Here is a 25,679-nt window from a genome sequence, read left to right as displayed (position 1 = left end):
TATCCTGTGTACATGTATATACACATATATATCCTGAAAGCCCTCAGCCTTCTTCTGTTCCGCTCCTAGAATGTGGCAGCTTGTCCTTTACTCTCCCAAGTCTGACATTGGAAGATTCTTTAGGTGATTTGACTAGCTCGTGAAGACTTGATGACACTGACATTGGTTCCCCAATTAAATGGCTCCGCCTGATCACTTACCTTAAATGACGCCTTATAGTTTGATAAGCCTTCTAAATAGCTTTGTGGCCTTTCACTTAAATATGGATATCTGAAATAGGCTTCTTAACGTTAAAAGGTAGAGTTTAAAGCTCAAAGAAAGGAAAAGCAACTGGGAGCAAGCAAACTATGCAGATAGAAGAAAATTTAAACTATATTGATCTCCTTAGAGAGGTAGATTTTTACAATCATGGAATAACAGGATAATCTATAAAAGCATAATTTAAACAGATAGCATTTGGAAATTAAAAATATGAGAGCAGAAACAATCTTAATAGATGGTTTGCAAGATACAGTTAATAATGTTTCTCAGAAGGTTGGGGTGGGGGGCAGAGGAGGAATCAGAGGTAGGAAATACCAGAGGAGAGTAAAGAATCATGAGGATCAGTTCATGAGGTCCTTCAGCACTGAGGGATGTGAATTTCCAAAGAAGCAAGGTCCATTGATTGGCCAGTGCAGTAGATGAAAAATAGACAGCTGGGAAATTTCATAATACTGGGGACAGAAGGAAGAACCTAGAAGCTTCCAGACTGGAAAAAAAACATCAGACAAATCTGAAATGCTTTGTTTTCTCACCATCAAAATTGGAGGCAGGTGGGAGACAGCACTGTCTTCAAAATGATTTCCAGCCTAGAATTCTTAATCCAGCCTGTCAGCTCTGAGGATAACGATATTTTCAGATGTACAGTATCTCAGTACTTAGCCCCCTTGCATCCTTCCTTCAGAAGGTTTGGGAGGGTATAGTTCATGAAAAGAATAAAGAAAATTAAGGAGGAAAACAGGATATAGGAATCCTGGACTCTGTAGGATAGAGGCATGGGGAACCATAGGATGCTAGTAAGAGGACAGTGTAGTATGATAGATGTGTATCAGCTGTAGATGATAAGCAGCCGATTGGAACAGATGAGAGGGCTCAACGATAGTCTTGGAGATGAAACTGATGTGTCTGAATTAACATTTGAGAAAAAAATTTAGGAAACTAGTGGAAGGTTGAATTAGTGATAGGGATGATATAGGGAAAATGAAGCAAATGCAATGATAAGACATTAATTATGGGAAGAACAAAGGATTGTGCAGGAAAGAAAAAGTAATCCTAGCTTACCACATGACTTAATTGTGAATTGCATTTACAGAATCATAATAATGTAAAGACTGAGTGCTCATCTAACTCTGGTTATCACTGGGAATGATTTTCCCCCTTCAGGGGACATTTGCATTACCTGGAAATCTTTTTAGCTGTTATATCTTGGTGGGGAGTGCTAATGAGTAGAGGCTAGGGATGCGCTGAACATCATGCAGTGCACAGGAAAGCTCTTCTCAACATAGACTTCTCTTCTTCAAAATGTCAGTAGTGCTGAAGTTGACATCCTAACCAAAATTGTGATACAGTTTTGTTGGGTGGATGGAGAGATGAGAAGGGTGTGTAGAATGGGAGTGGGAATGGAGTTAATTCCATAATGGGAAGTCAGTAGAAAATGCCCCAAACTGAGAAAATAATAAATGTCTAGAGTGTTTTAGGGATGTGTTAAGTTAAATAAAATCAGATACAAAATTAGTTTTTTGCAGTGCTGTTTATCCTGTTTTACCACCCAGTTGTCATTCTTAGATGTGGGCAGTGGTCTGATATAGTTCAGTTCACAAAGTTGGTGGTTTGCTTTTCGTAGTCTAATCCAAGCTTGTGCAGTTTGGGATTGAGCCTCAGTTTGTAAACAATTTCCTGGGGCCATTTTCCTGAGCTGCTTCTCTTTAGCTATTTCCCTGATACTTATTGGCTCTTTAGGTCTACCCTTTTGGTCCTTTAGTCAGAAGCCACTGTGGCACACACTTCATGTGTCTCTGCTCACGTCTGAGACCAAGTGGCTGAAGGTTAGAAGAAAAAAAACCAGTGAACATTAGCCCTACTCTGCTGGGAGCACATAGCTCTTGCGATTCAAGAGAAAGTTTCCTGTCCCTTAGAGTTTTAGCCTCTGTGGGTCTCTGTTACACTGTTGCTGCCACCTCTAACCATGATGGCATTGCTTGTGGGCTGGGGCATGGGAGAATGGAGAAAAGAAAAGGAAAACCCTACTCTCTTCAAAAGTTAGACTCCTCTCTTGACCCTTGAGGCTTGACCCTAGAGGGCTTCTGGGGCTCTGTCTTTCCCAGCTGGTGCTCACTTCTAACCCCCAGTCCGGCCAGGCGACACTAGAGGGTGGAAAAATGGTAAATTCACTTCAGATACTGTCCTCCCCAGTCTTCCTGCTACTGTTTACTTTTTACAGTCTTCAAGTAGCTGCTGTATGCTTTTTTGTCCAGGTTTGATAGTGACATTTTATGGGAGGGACAGAGTGTGCTTGTTCCATCTAACCAGAATAGGACCTACGTAAGCATTTAAAAGATAAATTGTAACTATCAGTATGTCATTCTCAATGTATATGTCAAACAATTTGCTAGACTATAGGAATAAAAACAGGGAAAGGTAGGGTACATTATCTCAGTGAACTACTTTAGAGGAGTTTGTGCACATTGATAGTAAATGCCAGATAATTGTAAAGGAGTTGGGAGTCTCAGAGATTATATAAATCTGTTCAGAGGAGTCTGGTGTATCTACATAAGAGGGGTAATGTTTGTAAGTCATGAAGGATGAATTAGGAGTTTGCTAGGTGGACAAGGGAAAGGAAGTAGATATAGTATATAGATGACAATTTAAGACATTTCTAAGAATTTGGTATCCCTGGGTATAAAGAGCCCCTTAAAGTAATCCAAGAGGTTATGCAGGTGAGTAGGAACCAGATCTTGAATGCCATCTAGAAGAGTTTGGATTTTTTTATTTTAGATAATGCCACCGGGATTGCATGTTACACATTTTGTTCCTGGTGTATGTGCAGTTTAAGCTCCTTTTCCCCATAGTTTTTCTGTATTGAAATATAGGTTAATTGTACCTACATTCATCTTACCATTTACTTATTTATTCCCTTATTGGAATGTTACATTATTTTTATAATTTAAAAGCATGTTTTTTGAACATGAACAAAAAAGGTTGATTTGAACCTTGGAAACAAGCAAAAATATTTGCTAGTGAATAGTGTGAGTGATCAAACTGTCAATAACTAATTCTTAATTTTTAAAAATAACTTAAGGGGCGCCTGGGTGGCGCAGTCGGTTAAGCGTCCGACTTCAGCCAGGTCACGATCTCGCGGTCCGTGAGTTCGAGCCCCGCATCAGGCTCTGGGCTGACGGCTCAGAGCCTGGAGCCTGTTTCCGATTCTGTGTCTCCCTCTCTCTCTGCCCCTCCCCCGTTCATGCTCTGTCTCTCTCTGTCCCAAAAATAAATAAAAAACGTTGAAAAAAAAAATTTAAAAATAACTTAAAAACCTTTGGATTTCGGGGTGCCTGGGTGGCTCAGTTGGTTAAGTGTCTCACTTTTGCTCAGGTCATGATCTCATGGTCCATGGGTTCAAGCCCCACATCAGGCTCTGTGCTGACAGCTTGGACCTGGAGCCTGCTTCAGATTCTCTGTCTGCCTCTCTCTCTCCCCACTCACGTTCTGTCTCTCTCTCTCAAAAATAAATAAATATTAAAAAATTTAGGGGCGCCTGGGTGGCTTGGTCGGTTAAGCGTCCGACTTCGGCTCGGGTCATGATCTCACGGTCCGTGAGTTCAAGACCCGCGTTGGGCTCTGTGCTGGCAGCTCAGAGCCTGGAGCCTGTTTCAGATTCTGTGTCTCCCTCTCTCTCTGCCCCTCCCTGTTCATGCTCTGTCTCTCTCTGTCTCAAAAATAAATAAACGTTAAAAAAATAAAATAAAAAAATAAATTTAAAACAACCAATGGATTTCTTTTGTGTAGTTCAATCTGTCTCTCCAAGGCATTTCCAAAAAATTCTATGCAGTGGAAGAAGTAATGGGTGGTTGCTTAAGGAGTGCTGTGAATCCCATTCACTTAGATTTTTAAATTCTGACTTCTTAACAGAAAGAGGGGTTTATTGTCTCAGTCACATGTATATGTAATATAGTGTATATTTATGCTGTATATATAAAATATGTCCCCACCTTCCTTCAAATGTACTTGGAAAAGATAATTTAGGATTTTAAAAAGCGAGTATACTTTAAAAAGTTATTTTAAACGTACGTTTTAAGAGGTATTTTGAGCTCCAGTTCTGCAGATGGGGGTCTTTGAGAAGCGTAGTCTGTTAATTAAACAAGAGTTGATTTCTTGTCGCTTTGTAATACTTTAAATAAGAAGATTAAGCAGCTAACATCTTACCTATTTGAATGAGTGAATATATTTGTACATTATATGCTGTGGCACCTGGGTGGCTCAGTCGGTTAGGCATCTGACTCTTGATTTCAGGATTGTGGTTCTGATCGCAGGATTGTAGGATCAAGTCCTATGTCAGGCTCTGTGCTGTCAGTGTGGAGCCTGCTTGGGACTCTCTCTCCCTCTCCTTTGTCCCTCCCCTGCTTGCATGCTGCACGCTCTCGCTCTCTCGGGCTCTCTCTCTCTCTCTCTCTCTCTCTCTCAGCAAAAAAAAACAATGCTTTTTTTTTTTTTTTTTTTTTTAATGTTACCAGTCATGGGAGGAAATCCTAGTGAACGTTGTTTCCTTGCTCCCTTTATTTTGTTAACAAAGGGTAAATGGCCTCTTAAAAAAACTCTATTATGAATGAGATAACTGTGAAAAACTATTTTTTCAGGCTTCTCTTCCTTGTGCAGCATTGGTGGTAGAGTGGTGAGCATAGCTGCCTTCCATCCAGACTCCTCTTCCCTACAGTAATGCTTCCAAATTTTCCTTCCTTGATCAGCACTTGGTCCCTTTTTTATGTTGGTGGTTAAAGCAGTTCAGTAGGTTAAATTCGTTACGGTTTGTAAATGTAATTTTAATGTTTTTTGTTTTTGACAGCCGATTTATTTTGCATATTCCCAGCGAGGAAAGAGACAATGCTATCCGAGTGTGTTTTCAGATTGAACTTGCCCATTGGTTTTACTTGGATTTCTACATGCAGAACACACCAGGATTACCTCAGTGTGGGATAAGAGACTTTGCTAAAGCTGATATCCTTTTTTTTACTATAATGACTGTATTTCATTATTGCTAATAAAATATTTTAGTACAGATTTCCTTTTGCTTGTCTTTGAGATTTAAAACTTACTAGATAACTATACTTGGTTTCTAAAAATTGTCAATATAAATAGTAGACACAATTTAATAGTATATTCATTTTTATCTAGAGGACCCTTTGAAATAATGCAGTGATTGTTAGAATTAAATTTGATTTTCTCTTTCAGAAATAACTACCCTGTTTCTAGAACTGACCTCTTTTTTTACTTTGTTCTTGCTGTTCCATTTAACTAGATCTTTAATCAAATCACTACCTTTTGGGGATAGAAATTGTTAAATAATTATTGAATATTTAATATGTTAAAAGCAATGATTTTAGTTTTGTGGCAAATACAAAGAAGTCCTTGCTTTCAAAGTTTTTTTTTTCCCATTTACAAATAAGATAGAAGCTTGTCAGTTTATTATAAAAGATATGAAAATTTAAGATTATAAAAGAAGCTGTTAGAAGGCACAAAAACTGGTGAATTGTTAATGGTCCCAATATTAAATGTGTTTAGAATTCAGAGATTTTTTAGGCAAAGCTATATTTGTAAGGGAATGTAGGATTTTATAAAGAGATAGGAGTGGGTAGTATGTTCCAGGTAAAGAAAAGGATTGAGCAAAATTGGAGAGTTGGAAAGAATAAGGGATACCATAGGAAGTATATTAGTATATATTGAACAGACAATTCTTATGGGAAGATAGTAGGGAATAGGGATGGGGGGAGGTATGTAGGGGGGATTTGTGGGTTCTTAGATCTTGAGCCAAAGTGGTTTTTATTCTGTAGGTCATTGTTTTTAACTGTAAATCATGTATTCGAATGGAATTGTAACCACAAGTTCACTGTACTGTGCTAGAGTTGGAGGAAGAATGGAAATAACTCTTGTCCTCAGCTCCTAGCTATAATTCTCCTTGAGTTCCATGAAATATGGGTCAGCCCTGCCCCAGGTCTCTGCAGAAAATGGATGAAACACTTTGTTCTAGATCATTGGTAACCATAAAAATTTTTTAAATTTTTGATCAAGGCTAAGGAATATTATGCAAATCTTTTGAAATGGTATTCAAGAAGACTTAGTTGGCAGGAGAGGTTAAACCATAGGGTGGGCTGTCACATTACTTGAGATACGGAGCATTAAGGTCTTGAACCATAGTAGAGGGACTACAAAGAAAAGACTGAAGAGACATTTCAGTGGCAGAAATGATCAGGCTCTTTGATTAAATAATGGAGAAGTAAATGAAGAATCAAAGGGGGATAGAACTGCTATTGAACACTATCTTTGTTAAAGACTTGGTCATAGGTTCTGTGGAGAAATTATAGAGGACTTCGCTTTTAAGAAGCTGTAATCTAGTGATAGAAACATGATCAAAACAGGCAAATCTGCTTCTGTGGTCTATTTTGCATAGACTTAGGGTTCTACCAGAACAACTTTACATACTTTGGGGTTCTGGGCAAGATTTTGTGTGTGTATGCACATGAGTTTTAAACTTCCCTTGCTAATAATTAAAAAAAAAAAAAAAAATCCAAAACTTTGTTTCGTTATGTTTATTCAGTTGTATAGAGAAAAGCCTTTCTTGCTAATGTGATAGATTTCATTAAATAAGTGAGTGTTTACTCCATGCCAGGCATTATGTAGTGAACAAAGTGGTTTCAGTCCCTGTCTTCAAGATGAAAGAAAGTTATTAGTGCAGTATGGTAAGTTACGATAGGGTACTACTGAAGAGCATCGAGTAAAAGTTGACAGCATAAGTTCTGGGGCCAGTTTACTTGGGTTAGGGTCCCATCTTTGCCATTTACTTGCCATGCGACCTTGGGCAAATTGTGGAGCTTTTCTGTACCTTTGTTTTCTTTTTTTTTTTTTTTTTTCTTTTTTTTTTTCAACGTTTTTTATTTATTTTTTTGGGACAGAGAGAGACAGAGCATGAACGGGGGAGGGGCAGAGAGAGAGAGGGAGACACAGAATCGGAAACAGGCTCCAGGCTCCGAGCCATCGGCCCAGAGCCTGACGCGGGGCTCGAACTCACGGACCGCGAGATCGTGACCTGGCTGAAGTCGGACGCTTAACCGACTGCGCCACCCAGGCGCCCCTGTTTTCTTTTTTATAAATTGTGTATAGCCTTGAGATTTTTCTTTAGTAAGTGCTCAGCAAGGTCAGTATAGAATGGGCATCCTGGATTTTCTCCTGGGTTAAAGTTTTGCTTAGGGATCTATGTTCAGACAACAGTGGGGCAAAGGAATTTTGGAAATAGCTAAGAGATTGATTAAAGTGATAAGCCATATTGTTTAGGGAAGAAAATAAAAGCAGGAGGAGGGTGCTAATGCAGACAAATGAATATAGTCAAGATCAATGTACAATAATGATATAATGTGAGTTAATTAGAAGAATGCTGTAGAAAGTTATGGTCATGATGTTTTATTTCAGGCAAATTGTGGGAATAGTTTTAGTGATAGCAAGGTCCAGAATGTTGCTATGGGAATTGGTCTGAGAAGTGGGAATGGATAGGACAAGGAATACAAGGAACTGAGGCTACAGCTTGAGAGGAGTTGTCCATGAGGAAATTTGTATCATTATCATTAATTGTATCAAGATATCATTATCTTGATAATGGCAGGATTTTGGAGGACGATTACTGTCTAAATGATGGTTCTACCTAGAACAGATTTTTCATGTATTTGCAAAAATGTTAGTATAAAAAGAGTACTTAAGAAAAATTCACTAGATTATTAAAAAAAAAGATTATATGTATTCTATATTCTTGTAAGAATATATTACAAGTGGGGATGTGCTTCAAATTTTTACTTTAATCAGTATAACCTCTTAACTACCGTTGACCCATGAACAATGTGGGGATTAGGAGTCCTGACCTCTGTGTAGTGTGAAGTCTGTGTATAACTTTGACTCCCCAAAACTTAACTGCTAATAGCCTACTGTTGACCAGAAGCCTTACCAGTAAAATAGCCAGTAAACACGTGTTTTGCATGTGACATGTATTATATACTGTATTCTCACAATAAAGTAACTAGAGGAAAGAAAACATAGATTCTTTTCAGTGTTCTAAGTATATCTTGAACTGTAGTTGGTTCAGTCAACTCATTTTGTGGTGGTTTTGGGGTAGAAAAAAATGAGTAAATGGAAAATGTAAATAGTAGTTGATTTATAATTTCTCTTGTTAAATCTTTATTTTTTGTTTTTTTTTTTTAAAGTTGTTTAATGGGTAGAAAAGTAAGATAACACTAATTTATGGACATGGTGATGCACCTTGCCGTTATTAGGAACACTGTAGGAAGAGGAAAGAGGAAGAACTGCAGAAGTATCTTCCTCTCTGAACTATTAGGAGTTCTTTCTGCTTCGTGCATACTTTTGTTTTTCTATGGTAAAAATTTTATTGGAAGAAATAAACATTTATTTAAGATGTATACTTAAGATTTAAAAAAAAAAAACCTGTGATGACTTTAATCTTTATTTATTTTTGACAGACAGGAGAGACAGAGCATGAGCAGGGGAGGGGCAGAGAGACGGAGACACAGAATCCGAAGCAGGCTCCAGGCTCTGAGCTGTCAGCACAGAGCCCAACGCAGGGCTTGAACTCACGAGCCGTGAGATCATGACCTAAGCCGAAGTCGGATGCCCAACCGACTGAGCCACCCAGGCACCCCAAACCTGTGATGACTTTAAAACACATAAGTTTTACTAAACATATAAAGCCAGACTATTATTGGGAAGTACCTTTCCAGAATGTTAGCAGGCTTGTATAGAATGAAAGGGTTAATGTTATATCCAAGCTTTGTCCTTTTTTCTCCCTTCCCCAATTAAAGGCATTTATGCTGAGATTCTATTATAGTGAGATTATATTGTAGATTGTGTATTGAGGTTAACCTAGTATCTGTCTTTTGATTACAGTGTTGTCCTAGATGGTTGACTTCTTTGGGCTCTTTGAGGGCCTCTGTAGTTTTTACTACAACTCTAAAAACCAAAACAGATTGATTGATCTATTTATTTATTTAAATATTTGTTTACTTTTGAGAGAGAGAGAGAGAGAGGCAGAGAGAGAGGGAGACACAGAATCCAAAGCATGTTCCATGCTCTGAGCTGTCAGCACAGAGCCCGATGTGGGGCTTGAACCCATGAACCGTGAAATCATGACCTGAGCCAAAGTCGGATACTTAACCAACTGAGCCACTCAGGTGCCCGAAAACAGATTTTTTAAAATAAAAAGCTATAGAACTTACAAAATTGTTTTCATAAAATGAATTTAATACGATTTTTTTTTTAAATCAACTGTCAGTCACAGTGTGAATATAGTGCTTCTTTGAGGGTATTTTGATGTGCCTGTACTAACCAGCTTTTCCACCACCTTTCTTTTGCTATATATCTGTTAATGAAACCTTCCTTTCTATATTATGCTAGCTATATTCCTTTCTATATTATGCATCATTTGACCTTAATACATCATTTGTATATTAGTTTCCTCCATTTTTAGTAGACCACAGCAGTAAGTAGTACTAGTACCAATATGGTCTCCGAAATCACGTAGTACTTGATATATGTGGTCATCCAAATGATTGAAAGTATGCTCATATTACCTGTTTTTAGGTTAACATCAAAATAAAAAGAATAAATGTGTTCCTAAAGGACTTGAGGACCCTTAAGAATACATCCTTGGTTTGAGAAACACTGTCATAACAAATATCTTTTCCCACACTTTCCATAATTAACAGTGTTGTAGTGATGAGGCATTTGATAGAGTAGAGTATTGGAAGCCTGAGCATCTACTTTACAGGTTTAGGTTTTATCTACTTAAAAAATAAAAAAATATTTTACTCTGCCCAGTACGGGGGGCAGGGCATGCCCAGTTTCTTTTGAAATAGGCTATACTTAATGCCCAGATTTACTTTTCTCTATAATTCTTAGTAATTCCTCATCTTAAAAATGTTTTTAATTTTAAAACTAGTCAATACATGTGCATGGTGAAGACATTCAACAGTAGAGAATAGTGGTATACATCATCCCTAGTTCTCCTTCCCAGAGGTAACCACTTTTATTTGTTTTGGTGGTTTCTACCTTTCACCAATGTATGTATACTGTACTTCTGTTTCTTGTGATCAGTTTTAGTATTTGTTGACTCCTGATGTGGTGAATTTGACTCGCTTAATGAGAAGTATTTGAGATGTTCACATGGCCCTGAATTTGTGTTAGCATAGAGCTCTAAGACTGACTATGCAAATCTTACTTGATTTGTGTCCAGCTGAATGCAGAAGCTAGCAATGACTTGTTCAGGAGAAAACAAAGAGGGGAGGGGTAGTGACCAAGAAGGAGGAACAAAACTTAGGTGAAGATTTGAGTAATTTCATATAAAATTCATAGTTGATTTAAATAGGTTTCTTTTTATATGTAAGTACTCAAGCTATATTTAGAGAGAAAGTAGCTTCCTTAACACTATGTATACTCTTCAGTCACTGTCCATTTTTGCTGCCTCAAGGTGAAGATGTGGAAAAAATTTTGGATGAATGGAAGGAATATAAAATGGGAGTACCAACATATGGTGCAATTATTCTTGATGAGACACTTGAAAATGTGAGTGTAATAAAAGATTTTTAGTGCAGTCATCACCTGTTTTCATCATAAATAAAATGTATGTGCTGTTTATATAATGTTCTGAACTGAGGTTTGAAAATAGACTTTTAGTGCTGAAAGGCCAAAGTTTGTATATTTTTTCTGCATTCTGAGTCCTAATATTTTATACTTGTAGTATGACTTATTGCAAAGAAATGTCACTTTATTGAAGAAATACTTTAAAATGGGCAGAATGCCCATGTTCATACTGGTATAGTGAGACTTTTGGAAGATACTAAAACCAAGTACTGTATAAAAATATTGGTGATAACAGTTACTTGAAGGAAGGAGAAAAACACCTTTGACCTAGAAAGGAGTGTGGGAAAGGAAGGCAAGTTTTATTTTTACCTCTGCTCATTTTTATAGGTACTACTGGTTCAGGGGTACCTAGCAAAATCAGGCTGGGGATTTCCAAAAGGAAAAGTAAATAAAGAAGAAGCTCCTCATGATTGTGCTGCTAGAGAGGTGAGTTACTGCAGTTTGAAACATGGTAGCATTCGGTGATTATGCTTTGAGTAAAGTACTTTTTAGTCATGGAAACTTACTGTTTGGACCATCTAATCCTCTTTCTAGAACTTGACTGCAAGAAGTAACTTATCTTTTGTAAGGTGACTGTTGATTCTTTTGTCCACATGTATCATTTATTCTTCCCTTATTTGTTTCCGTTTTCTTTTATTGTCCATTTTTAATTCTGTTATCTCTAACTCCTTCTCTACCTTGTTTTAAGATTGGATTTGCAGTTGGTAAAACACTTTGGCATTTACAACCCTTGTTTTATGTTTATTGTCTTGGCTTCCAGACAAGTGCACAATTTGTGCTTCCTTAAGAAATTTACATTTGTTGCTCAAACCCACTCTACCTTCCCACTGCCTGTAAGATGAAGTTTAATTCTTTAAACTATTGAAACTCCATCCCTTATTCCTGACACAAAATTTAGCCATTCCTAAATTTACCTTTATTCTCAGTCAAAAGAATTTATTCTCTGTTACTTGAATTTAACTGATTTGTTTCAGCCTCTAAACTTTGCTTATATTATCTCCTTACTCGGAAAGTTGTCTTTTCTTCCTAACTATTCAAATCCTATCTAGACCCAGCTCAAATTATGACTTTTCTTATTTGTAAAGTGAGGTTTAGCGTGAATAACTTCTTTTTTTCTTTTTTTAAATGTTTATTCATTTTTTGAAAGAGGGAGAGAGAGAGCACAAGCAGAGGAGGGGCAGAGAGAAAGGAGACAAAATTCAAAGCAGGCTCCAAGCTCTGAGCTCTCAGCACAAAGCCTGATGGAAGACTCGAACTCATGAACCATGAGATCATGACCTGAATGGTTGGACGCTTAACCTGACTGAGCCACCCAGACGCCCCCCCCCCCCCTTTTTGTTTTAATTGAGGTGTAGTTTATACACAGTGTTAGTTTCAGGTGTAGACTAGAGTGGTTCAGAAAATCTGTATACATCAATGCTATGCTTACCACAAGTGTAGCTATCATTTGTCACCATACAACGCTATTACAATACCATTGGCTGTGTTCCCAATACTGAATCTTTTATCCCTGTGTTTTATTTATTTCATAACTGGAAGCCTGTACTTCCACTACCCTTCATCATTTTGTTCCTCCCCTAAACCACCTCCCCTGTGGCAGCCACCAGTTTGTTTTCTGTACTTGTGGATCTTTTTCTGCTTTTTGTTTTTAAAAAAAAATTTTTTTTTTAAATGTGTATTTATTTTTGAGAGAGACAGAGACAGAATGTGAGTGGGTTAGAGGCAGAGAGAGAGGGAGACACAGAATCTGAAGCAGGCTCCAGGCTCTGAGCTGTTAGCACAGAGCCTGATGCGGGGCCCGAACCCACAAGCTGTGAGATCATGACCCAAGCTGAAGTCGGACGCTCAACCAACTGAGCCACCCAGGCGCCCCTGTTTTTGTTTTTTTAGATTCCAAATATAAATGAAATAATATAGTAATGTCTTTCTCTGACTTATTTCACCTAACATCATACCCTCTAGACTATCCACGTTGTTGCAAATGGCAAGATCTCATTCTTTTTTTTATGGCCGAGTAGTATTCGTGTGTGTGCGCACGCGCGTGCGCGCACGTACGCGCACATACGTGTATGTACATACCTGTGTACGTACCCCACATCTTCTTTATCCATTCATCTATCGATGGGCACTTGGGTTGCTTCCATGTCTTGGTTATTGTAAATAATGCTGCAATAAACATAGGGGTGCTTATGCCCTATATTAGGGTATATGTAAAAACACTGCTTCAAATTAGTGTTTTTGTATTCTTTAGGTAAATACTAGTGGAATTATTGGATCATATGGTATTTCTGTTTTTAATTTTTTTAAAAATTTTTTTTTTTTCCAACGTTTTTTATTTATTTTTGGGACAGAGAGAGACAGAGCATGAACGGGGGAGGGGCAGAGAGAGGGAGACACAGAATCGGAAACAGGCTCCAGGCTCCGAGCCATCGGCCCAGAGCCTGACGCGGGGCTCGAACTCACGGACCGCGAGATCGTGACCTGGCTGAAGTCGGACGCTCAACCGACTGCGCCACCCAGGCGCCCCTGTTTTTAATTTTTGAGGAACCTCTATGCTCTTTGCACAGTGGCTACACCAGTTTGCATCTCCACCAGCAGCGCACGAGGGTTTCTTTTTCTCCACATCCTCACCAGTACTTGTTATTTCTTATCTTCTTGATTGTGGCCATTCTGTAGAGTGAATAATTTCTAAAGTTCATTCATTTTTTCTTTTTAATTTTAGAGAGCACGTGGGAACGGGGGAGAGGGGCAGAGGGAGGGAGAGAATCTTAAGCAGGCTCAGTGTGGAGCCCAATGTGGGACTCGATCCCACATCTCTGGGATCATGACGTGAGCCAAAATCAAGAGTCAGACACTCAACCAACTGAGCAAACCAGGCATCCCTAAGGTTCTTTCTTAATTAAAATTCTGTTTATTTTAAAATTTAACCAGTGAGCTCTATCCTATAGTAGTCTCTGAACTTTAATAACAGTTGTTGTCTAGACATTTGCTTGGCATTAATTATGTAGTACCTGTTATACATTGTGGACTGTATTCTTGTTTATGAATTCCTTATCATTTATCACATTACATCTTCTTGAAATTTGAGAAGTTGAGCTATAAGGAAGCACAATATAATGGAGAGAGAACTGCTCTAGGAGTTGAAGATTTGTTCCAGTATGTTTCTAGTAAATGCTAGTCAATATCCTAGAGACTTTGGGTGAGCCACTTAATCTTTGTAAGATACATGTACTATTAAGAGTTATTTAAGGGCTTCATAACTAGAAGTAAGTATCTTTAAAATCTAAGGTGGTAGTGATTAACTTTGAGATATTTTTGAGACAGCAGTATGGATTTTATGGCATATTTCATTTGGATCTGTTGCCTTTGTCTTGACTCAGTATTTTCCTGTAGCAACAACGTTCACCTGGTTTAAGTTTGGATGTACTTATTGGTGAGTGATAGTAATTAAAATTCTTACAAACCACTAACATATTTATTTAACATAGAAAAACCATTAGTGGTTATTTACTTTGGAGTAGGATTTAAAAAATGATTGAAAATGCTACATTTCTAATTCAGTATGGAACACTTTCTAAGTAAGTATTTGCAATAGCTTATAGACCAATAATGCAAGTAAATGAAGGTTTACCCACACCCCTTAAAATTGAAAGGTAACAGGTGAGAAATTGACACATCCTCTAAGACCTTTCCCTTTCTGTGGATAGTAGGAGACTAAATGGAGCGGTTGTAAAGTCTTCCCTTTTATGTCTTCAAATTTTGTGGTCCTCATGCTCATAAGGAAGACAAAATAGAAATCTTAGCATCCTACTTTGAGGAATTGATCGGTAATCCTGTACGTAGAGTTAGACTGGTCCTACAGCAGTATGATAATTGTCTGGGTCCAGAAAAGAGACTACATTAACTGGAAAACAGGCTAAATTTGGTGAGATCAGCTGTCTCTGTAATTGGATCTTTCTGAGGAAACTTAGAGAACATCAAATATTTAAATTTGCAGAGCTGAAGCAGTACCCCAAACCCAAGGGATCATCTACATCTACCACTAGAACCTTCCTTCTGACAAATTTTATACACTATATTGTAAGAGGCTGGGTGATGCAGAAATATAGGATATAGGGGTGGGCAGAGGCAATTAACCTGTGAACTGAGGCACTCAGTTTTCACTTCAGTTTATCTTGTTTGTTTTCTACTCTGAAATACTAAGATAAAAGATTGTCCTATTCATGTGGTGCTAATTTCAGTAATAATTCTAGATCACCATAATTTGTAAGAAAGTAAAAGTTTATTAGGGCATGGGGAATGAGAGAATGGAGTGTAGATGATAGGATGCTACAGAGAATCTTGTGGGGAGGGATACAGCCATTATGGAAGAGGATCAGCTCCATTTTATAGGAGAGGAACTGAAACAGATCAGTTTAGTAACATGCCCAAGGCCTCACAGTCAGCAGCAGAACAGGGATGCAGAACCTTGGTAGGGCTCTGGAGTCCATGTTTCTGACTACTACAATACAGGCAGTCAAGGAATATTTGTAAATGGGTATTTCTAAACACACATACAGATGGAAACAGAAGGAATTTGTGATTTTTAAGTACTGTGTATCTATTTTCTAATAACGTTTACCTTTCTCAGGTGAATATGTATAAGTTGGTTTTTTTTTTTTTTTCTGTTTTAGAGCTTTTGCCTTGCTCTGAGGAAAGCATAGGTATTCTTAGAAACCATAGACCCTTAATTTCAAGGAAAGACTTTTTCCTTTTGATAGTAAGAATTAATCCTTTTAAACTTTCAGATCTAAGTAACATCCTCTTTTAGCTGATGAAGGAACATGTCAGAAAAAAACTTGTCTTTAATTTTTCTACATTTTTGGATTAGAATTTGATTTTTATTTTTGGTTTTTAAATGGTTGCCTTTGTTACAAAGAGAGAAAAATTTGGGGGTTAAGGTTGAGCATTCCTGTATTAGTCCAGTCAGGCTGCCATAACAAAATACCACAGATGGAGTAGCTTAAACTCAACAGAAATTTAAGTTTTAGAGGCTGAGAAGGCCAAGATCAAGGTTCCTGGTGAAGGTTCTCATGCTGGCTTGCAGGTGGCTGCTTTCTTGCTTTGTGCTCATGTGGTCTTTTTCCTGGGTGCCTGTGTGAGTGCAGAGAGCTCGCCCTTTGTTGTTGTCATCTTATAAGAACACCCCCAACCTTAATGTCCTTATTAGACCCCCAACCTTATGTCCTCATTTTACCTTTATCACCTCCTCACAGGCCCTATTTCTTTTTTTTCAACGTTTTTTTTTTTTATTTATTTTTGGGACAGAGAGAGACAGAGCATGAACGGGGGAGGGGCAGAGAGAGAGGGAGACACAGAATCGGAAACAGGCTCCAGGCTCCGAGCCATCAGCCCAGAGCCTGACGCGGGGCTCGAACTCACGGACCGCGAGATCGTGACCTGGCTGAAGTCGGACGCTTAACCGACTGCGCCACCCAGGCGCCCCTCACAGGCCCTATTTCTAAATACAGTCAGTAGCATTAAGGGTTGGGCCTTCAACTTAGGAATTTTGGTAGGACAAAGTTCAGTGCAAAGCAGCTGCCATTTTCGAGTTTGAAAGTGTTCAACTAGCAGTCCTAGACTTGTAGTGTATGTTTCTGCCACTTGGTGGTGCTGCAGTATAACAGAAGCAGTGCTGTGTGGCCCTGGTGGGGGGAGTATCACCAGTGTCTTAGTTTAAAACCAGATTGTTATTTTTTGTAGGAGTTCATGTTAATATTACAGTTTTCCTTTTAATTTTCACTTGTATTAACCTGTCAGGAAGTGTTCTATCTGAAAGTTTTTAGCTGCCATTAGACTTAGGCTAATGCTTTAAACTTTTTTTTTCTTTTAATTTTTTTTTCTTTTAAGTTACATGTTTCTGTCATGAGTGTTTAAGCTTGTTTTAAGTTGCTAAATAACATTTTAATTTGGTTTATTATAGTTAAGTTAATGTTGTTATTTCATTATATGTGGCTGTCCAGAGGTGTTTTGTTAAAGCAGAATCTGATCCATCTTATAAGAACTGTTTATGTGATCTGAGCTGAAAGAAACACTGACAAGCAGGTTCCTCAGGGACAAGGTATGAATAATTAATAGAAAGCTTAGTGCCATCTTTTTTTTTTTTTTTTTTTAGTTTATTTATTTACTTACTTACTTATTTACTTATATAATCTCTACAGCCGACATGAGGTTTGAACTCATGACCCTGAAATCAAGAGTCATGGGCTCCTCTGACTGAGCCAGCCAGGTGCCCCAACCTTAGTGCCATCTTGATTAGAAATTTCCTGTCTTTAACCTTTTGGTTCACCTTTGTTAATTGGGTTCTGTTACCTTTTTTTTTTTTAATTTTTTTAATTTATTTTTTTTGAGAGAGAGAGACAGACAGGGTGTGAGCGGGGCATGGCAGAGAGAGAGACACAGAATCTGAAGCAGGTTCTAGGCTCTGGGCTGTCAGCACAGAGCCTGACATGGAGCTCGAATCCAAGAACCGTGAGATCATGACCCGAGCCGAAGTTGGATGCTTAACCCGCTGAGCCACCCAGGCGCCCCAAGTTCTGATTACTTTTATTCAGTGAAGTAGATTTAGGACAAGGATGGGAAAATGTTTTCTAGAGATTGTTGAAAGGATGTGTTAGGATAACTTCAGTATATTTTCATTGTTAATTGTGGTGAAATACCAGTTGTTGAATAAGCAAGTGATTCCTGTGTTTTCAGGATTTCATTTTGTTGCTTACTATTTAGCAAAACAGTATATTTTATTGTAATGAAGCTGACTTTAATATGCATTTACATAACTTCACCTTGATAGAATTTGTACAGAGGAACAATTGGTTGGTTTATTCTACTTCTTCCTGTAGGTTTATAAAAGATATTAGATAATAGGGAGAGGATTTTATTGTGCTGGTGCTCTTTGGGCAGCACATTGTTTAATCTTACTTAGGGATTTTTATCTGATATCATTTGAGAAGTTAATGCTATTCTCTGTGCAAGGAAAATTAACTATGTACTATAATACAGGAATGGATTTGATCCATAGAAGATGTGGTATCAAAATTTTTGTCTTTGATGTCTGTGTATGTGAGTGAGCTATTAAAAGCTTTTCCTGGTAAATATGATGAGAATGGATACCTAACTTTATTTTTTATTTTGAGAGAGAGAGAGAGTGTGTGTGTGTGTGTGAGTGGGGAGGGGCAGAGAGAGGTAGAGAGAGAATATCTATCCCACCTGGGGCTCCACCTCCTGAACCGTGAGATCATGACTTGAGCCGAAATCAAGAGTTTGGTGTTTATTTGACTGAGCCACCCAGGCGCCCCTGGATACCTAACTTTAGAGGCAAGTCAATCTTCATCACTTCTAGAATTGGGAGTTTATATCTGTTACTTTATTATATTTGTTCTAAGTTTGGTGGTACAGGGTTTGAAGCTATGTTTAGCGCTGATGGCTCTTTTCATTTTACCTCATATTGTACCACTTCCTCCCATATGATTCTTCAGCTATAGTCTTTCCCAGCTCTAAACGGAATGCCATTTTCCTATCTGGCAAACTCCTATTCATCTTTCAAGTCCAGCTCAAGTGTATCCAGCGGACTAGAGTGCTGTCCATGACACCTTCTTGAGATAACCACCCTATTTCACAACTCACACCTTACCTTAACCCATGACTGAGTTATGTATTCCTACAGTATCCACCTACCTCTTGGCATGTATATTGTATTACAATTATTTTCTTTTTTAGGCTGAGTTCCTTAAAGAGCAGTGCTTGCTTTATTAATTTCTGAAGTCCGTGTGTAGGATGGTACCTGTTACTTATTAATAAGCACACAGTACATATTTGAATGCACTAAATGCATTACTATTGAGATAATTACAAGTAGTATAGAGCAAAATAAAGAACAGTAACACAAAGAATATATTTGCCTATTAATATTTTGCCATATTTGATTTATTACATTTGATACATATGTGTGTATGGTTTTTATTATTGCTGAATAACTTGGGAATAAAATGCAGACATAATGCCCCTTAATCCCTAAATACTTATGCATGTAAATTTTTTTTTAAGATAAGTGTACTCTTTTAGCAGTGGGGGGAGAGAGAGCATGTGTGCACGTGTACGCAAACCAGTGAGGGGCAGAGAGAGAGGGAGAGACAATCCCAAGTGACAGCCTGATGGCAAGGCTTGATCTCACAAACCATGAGATCATGACCTGAGTTGAGATCAAGATGCTTAATCAACTGAGCCACCCATGTGCCCCTCTTTTTTTTTTTTTTCTTAAAAAAATGTTATGTTTTTAAAATTTTTTAATATTTTTTGAGAGAGAGAGAGAGAGAACACAAGTAGGGGAGGAGCAGAGAGACAGAATCTGAAGCAGGCTCCAGGCTCTGGGCTGTCAGCACAAAGCCCAACACAGGGCTCAAACTCACGAACCATTAGATCATGACCTGAGCTGAAGTAGGGCGCTTAACTAACTGAGCCACCCAGGTGCCACTCTTTCTTTTTTTTTAAATACCAAGTATATACATGCACACCCAGTCTGACGTTTCCAGAAGTAGGAAATACAAGTAATGTTTCTCCTTTTTCTGTATACCACAGAACATTTTTCAAGTGAGTATATTCACCTTGCTTTTAAGATAAGGAACAAAAAGGTTTAGCATACTTAGGAATTTATAGAAGTGAGGTGTCTGGAGGAGCCTAAGTTGGGAGTCATGGACTATACGTGCCTGAGAGAAGGAGAGATGTGCCTTTTTTGAGGAATGTAGAAAGATGTACATCGAACTGACACGAGAAGGCAGAAAGATGAAAGAAATAAGTAGGAATAGCTCCTCTACACCTGGATCTTGCAAGAGATTCAGCCCTGGCCATGTGTTTTAATATCTTCTGCCCCACTGGTTGGTTAGGAGATGCTGAAACCAGAGGGAAGGACTTACTTACAGTGTAAAAGATCCTCAGTGGACTTTAGACACTGAGAATCCAAAACCTTTTTGATTGGGGGGTGAAGTGGAGAAGGACTTCATCAGAGTAACACATGTTATTTGAAGAAGAACTTTAAGGCTAGAAGAGATGAGTAGTTTTTTTATTTTACACAGAAGCCCAATTTGTTAATCAGAGTAAGTATGGTTTCTTTGGTTGAAGGAAGAGGTAAAGGTTGGATGTAACACCAATTCCTGAGATGTATGCTCTCCCAGTTCCTCCTCCTCCAGCCCCTGAGGGAAGGCAGTTTTAGAACCATGCGTCTGTCTTTTCACTAGTTTTCAGTTCTTTTGCGTTTGCCCCCCACTCACACACAAATGAGGTTGTAGCTCTACTTTTGAAATCTGTCCGTAAAAAAAAAAAAGTTAGTATTAATCACAATTCAATTTTCATGTTTGAAAAATAGTTTTATTTGTATAAGAGTTTTTAGTCTGTACCTTGGTGTATGTGTAGATTCATATGTGCTGTTAGTAAAATCATATGTGGTCCCAGCTTAAGAGTTCTGGACCCAATTACAATGAGTGTGTGTGGTGGTGCAGGTGGGGGTGGCTGTTGTTCTCACACCAACAAGCAATTGACAGACACTGGCTGCGTGTCCTATAATTCTGCTCAATTCTGAGTTTGTCTACCTGGATAGAATCAAATCCCACAGGTTAAGGGACTCCTACAAGACTGCCCTTCACTTCTGATGACAGTCATAAGTCCAGGTTGTCATCTGTATTTCTGACCTAGATTGGAGGTTCCAGCGGCCCCCCTCCTTGGGTTCAGTTAATTTGCTAGAATGGCTCTTAGAACTGAGAAAAACTGGTTTATTTAAAAGGATATATAACTCAAGAACAGCCAGATGGAAGAGATGTAGAGGGCAAAGTATGGAAAAAGGGTGCTCTCTCCTACTGCACCACTCTTCCCAAATCTCCATGTTCATTAACCCAGAAGTCACCGTCCAGTTCCCCACCCCTCGTCCAGTTCCCCACCCCTCGGCCTTTTGGGTTTGTATAGAGGTGTCTTTGTGTAGGCAGTCTTGATTAAATCACTGGCTGTTGGCTTTTTGAGCTCAGTCTCTAGCCTTTCTCTCCTTCCTGGTGATGGGAGGAGGGTGGGGGTTGAGGGTGGGACTGAAAGTTCCAGTCCTCTGAACTTGGTTGGTTCTCCTGGCAGTCAAGCCCCCATCTTTAGGTAGGGGCCAAAAGTTACCTCATTAACATAACAGAAGACATCCTTGTGGCTTTCATGCTTAGGAAATTCTGAGGGTTTTAGGAGGTTTGTACCAGAAAGGTGATGAAAACCAAATAATATATTTTTCTTATTGTAAACCGTAGTATCACACATCTTCCTTCATTGAATAGGTGAAGAACTTAGGCTCAGATATATTAAAGGGGTTTATCCATAGTTGAACAGTTCAATAGAGGCAGAACTAGAACCCTAGAGCATTCTGACTTCTTGCCTAGTGTTTTCATGCCTTTACTTGCCTGGATATTTCTTGAGTTTTTGCCTTTGAAGTAAATTTTAACAAACTGGAGGTCTAACAGCAGCAATTGAAAATCATCATCCAAATTTATTTCCAGGTCTTTGAAGAAACTGGTTTTGATATCAAAGATTATATTTGTAAGGATGATTACATTGAACTTCGAATCAATGACCAGCTTGCTCGTTTGTACATCATTCCAGGAATTCCAAAAGACACAAAATTTAACCCAAAAACCAGAAGAGAAATTCGGGTATGTAACTGAAAGAATTTTCAAGTTGCTAGACAGTATTCAAGTTGCAATTCAATGAAGTAGGAAATTGCTTTTAGAAACTCCTTGATGATAATTCAATGAACTATTTTCTTCTGTCTCAGAACATTGAGTGGTTCTCCATTGAGAAATTGCCCTGTCATAGAAATGATATGACTCCAAAATCCAAACTTGGTTTGGCACCTAACAAATTCTTTATGGCCATTCCCTTTATCAGGTATGTCCTTGTTTATCAAAATACTAAAGTAATCTTCATAATTCTGATAGTTTCTTTACGTAGCCCAGTTTTAAAAGTGAATTCTTAATGTTTCCATAGGCCATTAAGGGACTGGCTTTCCCGGAGATTTGGAGATTCCTCAGACAGTGACAATGGATTTTCCTCTGTTGGTAGCACACCAGCTAAACCCACTGTGGAAAAATTGAGGTAAAGAAATACATTCATAGGATTCCTTCCTCCTGATAGTTTTTTTTTTCTTAATTTTTATTTATTTTTTGAGAGGGAGAGAGAGAGAAACAGAGCATGAGTGGGGGAGGGGTAGAGAGAGAGAGAGAGAGGAAGACACAGAATCTGAAACAGGCTCCAGGCTCCAAGCTGTCAGCACAGAGCCTGACATGGGGCTCAAACTCACAGACTGCAAGATCATGACCTGAGCCAAAGTCAGACACTTAACCAACTGAGCCACCAAGGTGCCCCTACCTTCTGATAGTGTTTAACACTAACGTATTACTTCCAAAGTTTCTAGAGGTGTTGAATTCTTTTCTGTAGGTACTATTTTGTTACTAGTCTCATAGATAATAGAAATTTTTTTATAAAGGGTTTTTAATGAGGTGAAAAAGGTTAATTGGAGTTGGAAAGGAGCTTCAGGCTCATTTTAAAATAGTATACACAAGAGGGTACCACCTTTTTAGATGGATAGAACATGAGGAAAAAAAATCTGTGTGTTTATAGTTACTTCTCTATTCTTATCCTACTTTAAGAGGAAGTTGAATCTGAAGGTGGTTGAATGGAAGATATGTTGAGGTTTGTTTTTGTGTAGGGAGATGAGTGCAGATGAGTAATTTGTACAGAAAGATAGAACTGTGAAGACGTGGGGTGGCTTCTCTTCTTTCCAACATAGACTGTTGTACTGCAAAAAGTGACTGTTATGTGGACAGGAACCACAAAGAACATTTTCTTGGTTGGAACTTAATTGTATCCAAATCAAAATTACAGAGTAGGCTGAGTAAGGAATTTTGTTAAATAAGCATGTATGTTTGTAATAAGCTTGCTAGAACTTTGTTAGGTTCAGAGAGAGTTGCATTTTACATTTTCTTTAATTTAATGTTCTGTTTTCATCCCAGGGCTTCAAAAATTAAACAGGAGTAACCACATTTATAGTCAATATTTTTAAATACATAGGGAATATTCCATTTTAGCTGGGTTTTATGAGGACAGGAGTTTGGACTAAATGCCCTGAGAATCATTTCTGCCTTTCAGAACCTATGGTTATAATCACCACATTATATACTACTAAAGTAAAACACTGTAGAAAAAGTAGACAGGAGTGTAGGCAAAATTAAAAAGAGACAAACATACAACTAAAAAGTTATGAAATAGTGACACTGTTTGGAAAAAAAATTGTATGCTTATTCATGTTTGGGTCCACCATAATGTGTGATAGGCCTCCCCTATCTTCTCGTCCTAAGCTTTGTGGTCCTGGAAGGTGGAATAAGGACATAATAAAGCAGCTTTAACCAAATTTCAAGTTTCTTAGGCGGGGATAGTGTGTTTTTAGCATATAGACTAATGTCTTTGGTGATGTGTTAGAGGAAATACCTGAATTTTGTCTCAAGAAAGTAGGTATGCTGCAATTTTATTATAATTAAAATAAATTTTTTTTAATGTTTATTTGAGAGAGAGAGACAGACAGACAGACAGAGTGTGAGCCGGGGAGGGGCAGAGAGAGAGGGAGACATAGAATCTTAGGCACGCTCCAGGCTCTGAGCTGTCAGCACAGAGTCCCAATGCAGGGCTCGAACCCACAAACTGTGAGATTGTGACCTGAGCCGAAGTCAGACACTTAACCGACTGAGCCACCCAGGCGCGCCTATTATAATTTTTTAATGGGAAAGGAGAAGAACTCTCAAGTATTCAGAAGCAATCACTGCAATGCAGTTCTTTGGATCAGTGACTCTGGACTGTATTATACATGTAAATGGTACTGTAGAATATTGGTTTTTTTGTTTTTTATTACGGACCAGTGCATGAGTACAACCTTTTACAATCAAATTCTTTCATATAAGAATTTGAGACCAGACCTTTATTTAATTTGCTCATCTGTTGTCTTCAGCTCCTTAATTTTTTTTGCCCTAGAATATAGCTTAAATTTTCAGTTCCTCTTCTACTTCAAATTCCATACTTTAAACATCCTGGTGAGAATGTGAGTTATCTGTCCTATTAAGAAGGAATATCCACTTACATTTGTTAGTTTCAACTAAATTTGGAATTATTTTCTTGAGATTTTTAAAGGTATGATCAGTTATAGGGGGAGGTAATGTGGTTAATTTAGAAAAGTTTGGGATTAAAAATGATACTTAGTTCATTCAAAAAGTAGTGAACACCAGGCCCTCACTGACTGTGTCCTTATGTAAGGTACATCCCAGTGCAGGGAGATGATAAATAAGAAGGTAAAGTTTGTAATCTGGTGTTAGAAGAACTTTAAGTGAAAATTTTCTGATCTGAATTTTATTTTTTAAATCTTGGTATAGTCGAACCAAATTCCGCCACAGTCAGCAGTTATTTCCTGAAGGTTCTCCTGGTGACCAGTGGGTGAAACACAGGCAACCACTGCAGCAAAAGCCATATAATAATCATTCTGAAATGTCTGACCTTTTAAAAGCAAAGGTGAGTGATAATACATTTAAAGATTTTTCTAACTTTAGATTTGATTTTGAAATGTATCTGAATTGAAGAACTGCAGATTAACAGTTAAAGAGCTCTGAATTGTTGATCAACGATTGCTGCATTCCTGACTTGTGATTTGAAGCACGGCTGAGTCTTCTTAACCTTTACAGTTTTGCTGTAAATCCAGTGTAGTAAGTAATCAGAATTAACATCTGACTTTGGTATATATGCAACCAGTGAAAGGTTTATTGTTGTATTGAATTTAGTGCATGATTATACCACACTTTATTTATCCATTCTACTCTTAATAGACATTTTGGATGTTACCTGTTTCAGGCTTTTATAGACAATACTACTATGAATATTTCTGTACATATCTTTGGATGAGCATATACCGTTCTTTTGTGTATAGGTAACAGAATTTTTGGATCCCTGGATATACCTGTGTTCTTCAGTATATGCTGCAAACAATATTCTCAAGTAATTTTATATCCCCAACAAAATATATGAGAGCTTGAGTTGTTCCACATTCTTACTAATTCTTGGTATTATCTGCCTTTATCATTTGAGCTACTCTTGTTTATTTTCATTCTTTTAAAAAATATTCTGGGTTCATCAAAATACAAACTATTTGCATTGAAAAGTACAATTAAAAGTGGTTATAGTGTTAAACTTTATGTATAGTACCACACTAAAAAAACAGATACCCGGAAGAGCAAGATAAAATTGAATTAAAAGTGTGTGGTTGGGGCGCCTGGGTGGCGCAGTCGGTTAAGCGTCCGACTTCAGCCAGGTCACGATCTCGCGGTCCGTGAGTTCGAGCCCCGCGTCGGGCTCTGGGCTGATGGCTCGGAGCCTGGAGCCTGTTTCCGATTCTGTGTCTCCCTCTCTCTCTGCCCCTCCCCCGTTCATGCTCTGTCTCTCTCTGTCCCAAAAATAAATTAAAAACGTTGAAAAAAAAAAAAAAGTGTGTGGTAATACGAGTTTCTGAAAGCCTATTTCCTTACCATCCTTTTTTTTTTTTTTTTTTTTTTTAAATTTTAGTTTTTATTTTTATTGGGAGTATAGTTGACAATGTTACATACACTAGTTTCAGGTGTACAACATAGTGATTCAACATC

General features: G+C 38.1%; 1 protein-coding gene and 1 long non-coding RNA gene across 2 annotated transcripts in view; both read left to right on the top strand.

The window, feature by feature from the left end:
• The window catches only part of DCP2 (decapping mRNA 2), a 52,312-nt gene that overhangs the window by 12,824 nt on the left and 13,809 nt on the right, over positions 1 to 25,679 (top strand). Inside the window, exons 2-8 of the mRNA XM_058724895.1 lie at positions 5,099 to 5,250; positions 10,742 to 10,869; positions 11,275 to 11,373; positions 21,504 to 21,656; positions 21,779 to 21,891; positions 21,991 to 22,098; positions 24,423 to 24,558. Of these exons, the coding sequence (XP_058580878.1) occupies positions 5,099 to 5,250; positions 10,742 to 10,869; positions 11,275 to 11,373; positions 21,504 to 21,656; positions 21,779 to 21,891; positions 21,991 to 22,098; positions 24,423 to 24,558 (889 nt within the window). The remainder of the gene's footprint in view (positions 1 to 5,098; positions 5,251 to 10,741; positions 10,870 to 11,274; positions 11,374 to 21,503; positions 21,657 to 21,778; positions 21,892 to 21,990; positions 22,099 to 24,422; positions 24,559 to 25,679) is intronic.
• LOC131509327 (uncharacterized) lies at positions 5,258 to 8,694 on the top strand. The gene is made up of 2 exons (XR_009260435.1): positions 5,258 to 7,128; positions 7,376 to 8,694. It is a non-coding gene; the product is annotated as an uncharacterized LOC131509327 (long non-coding RNA).

This window comes from Neofelis nebulosa, chromosome 1 (assembly GCF_028018385.1).
Source record: "Neofelis nebulosa isolate mNeoNeb1 chromosome 1, mNeoNeb1.pri, whole genome shotgun sequence".
NCBI lineage: Eukaryota > Metazoa > Chordata > Mammalia > Carnivora > Felidae > Neofelis > Neofelis nebulosa.
The sequence above is the reverse complement of the archived record's forward strand: the minus strand, read 5'-3'. Positions and strand labels throughout refer to the sequence as shown.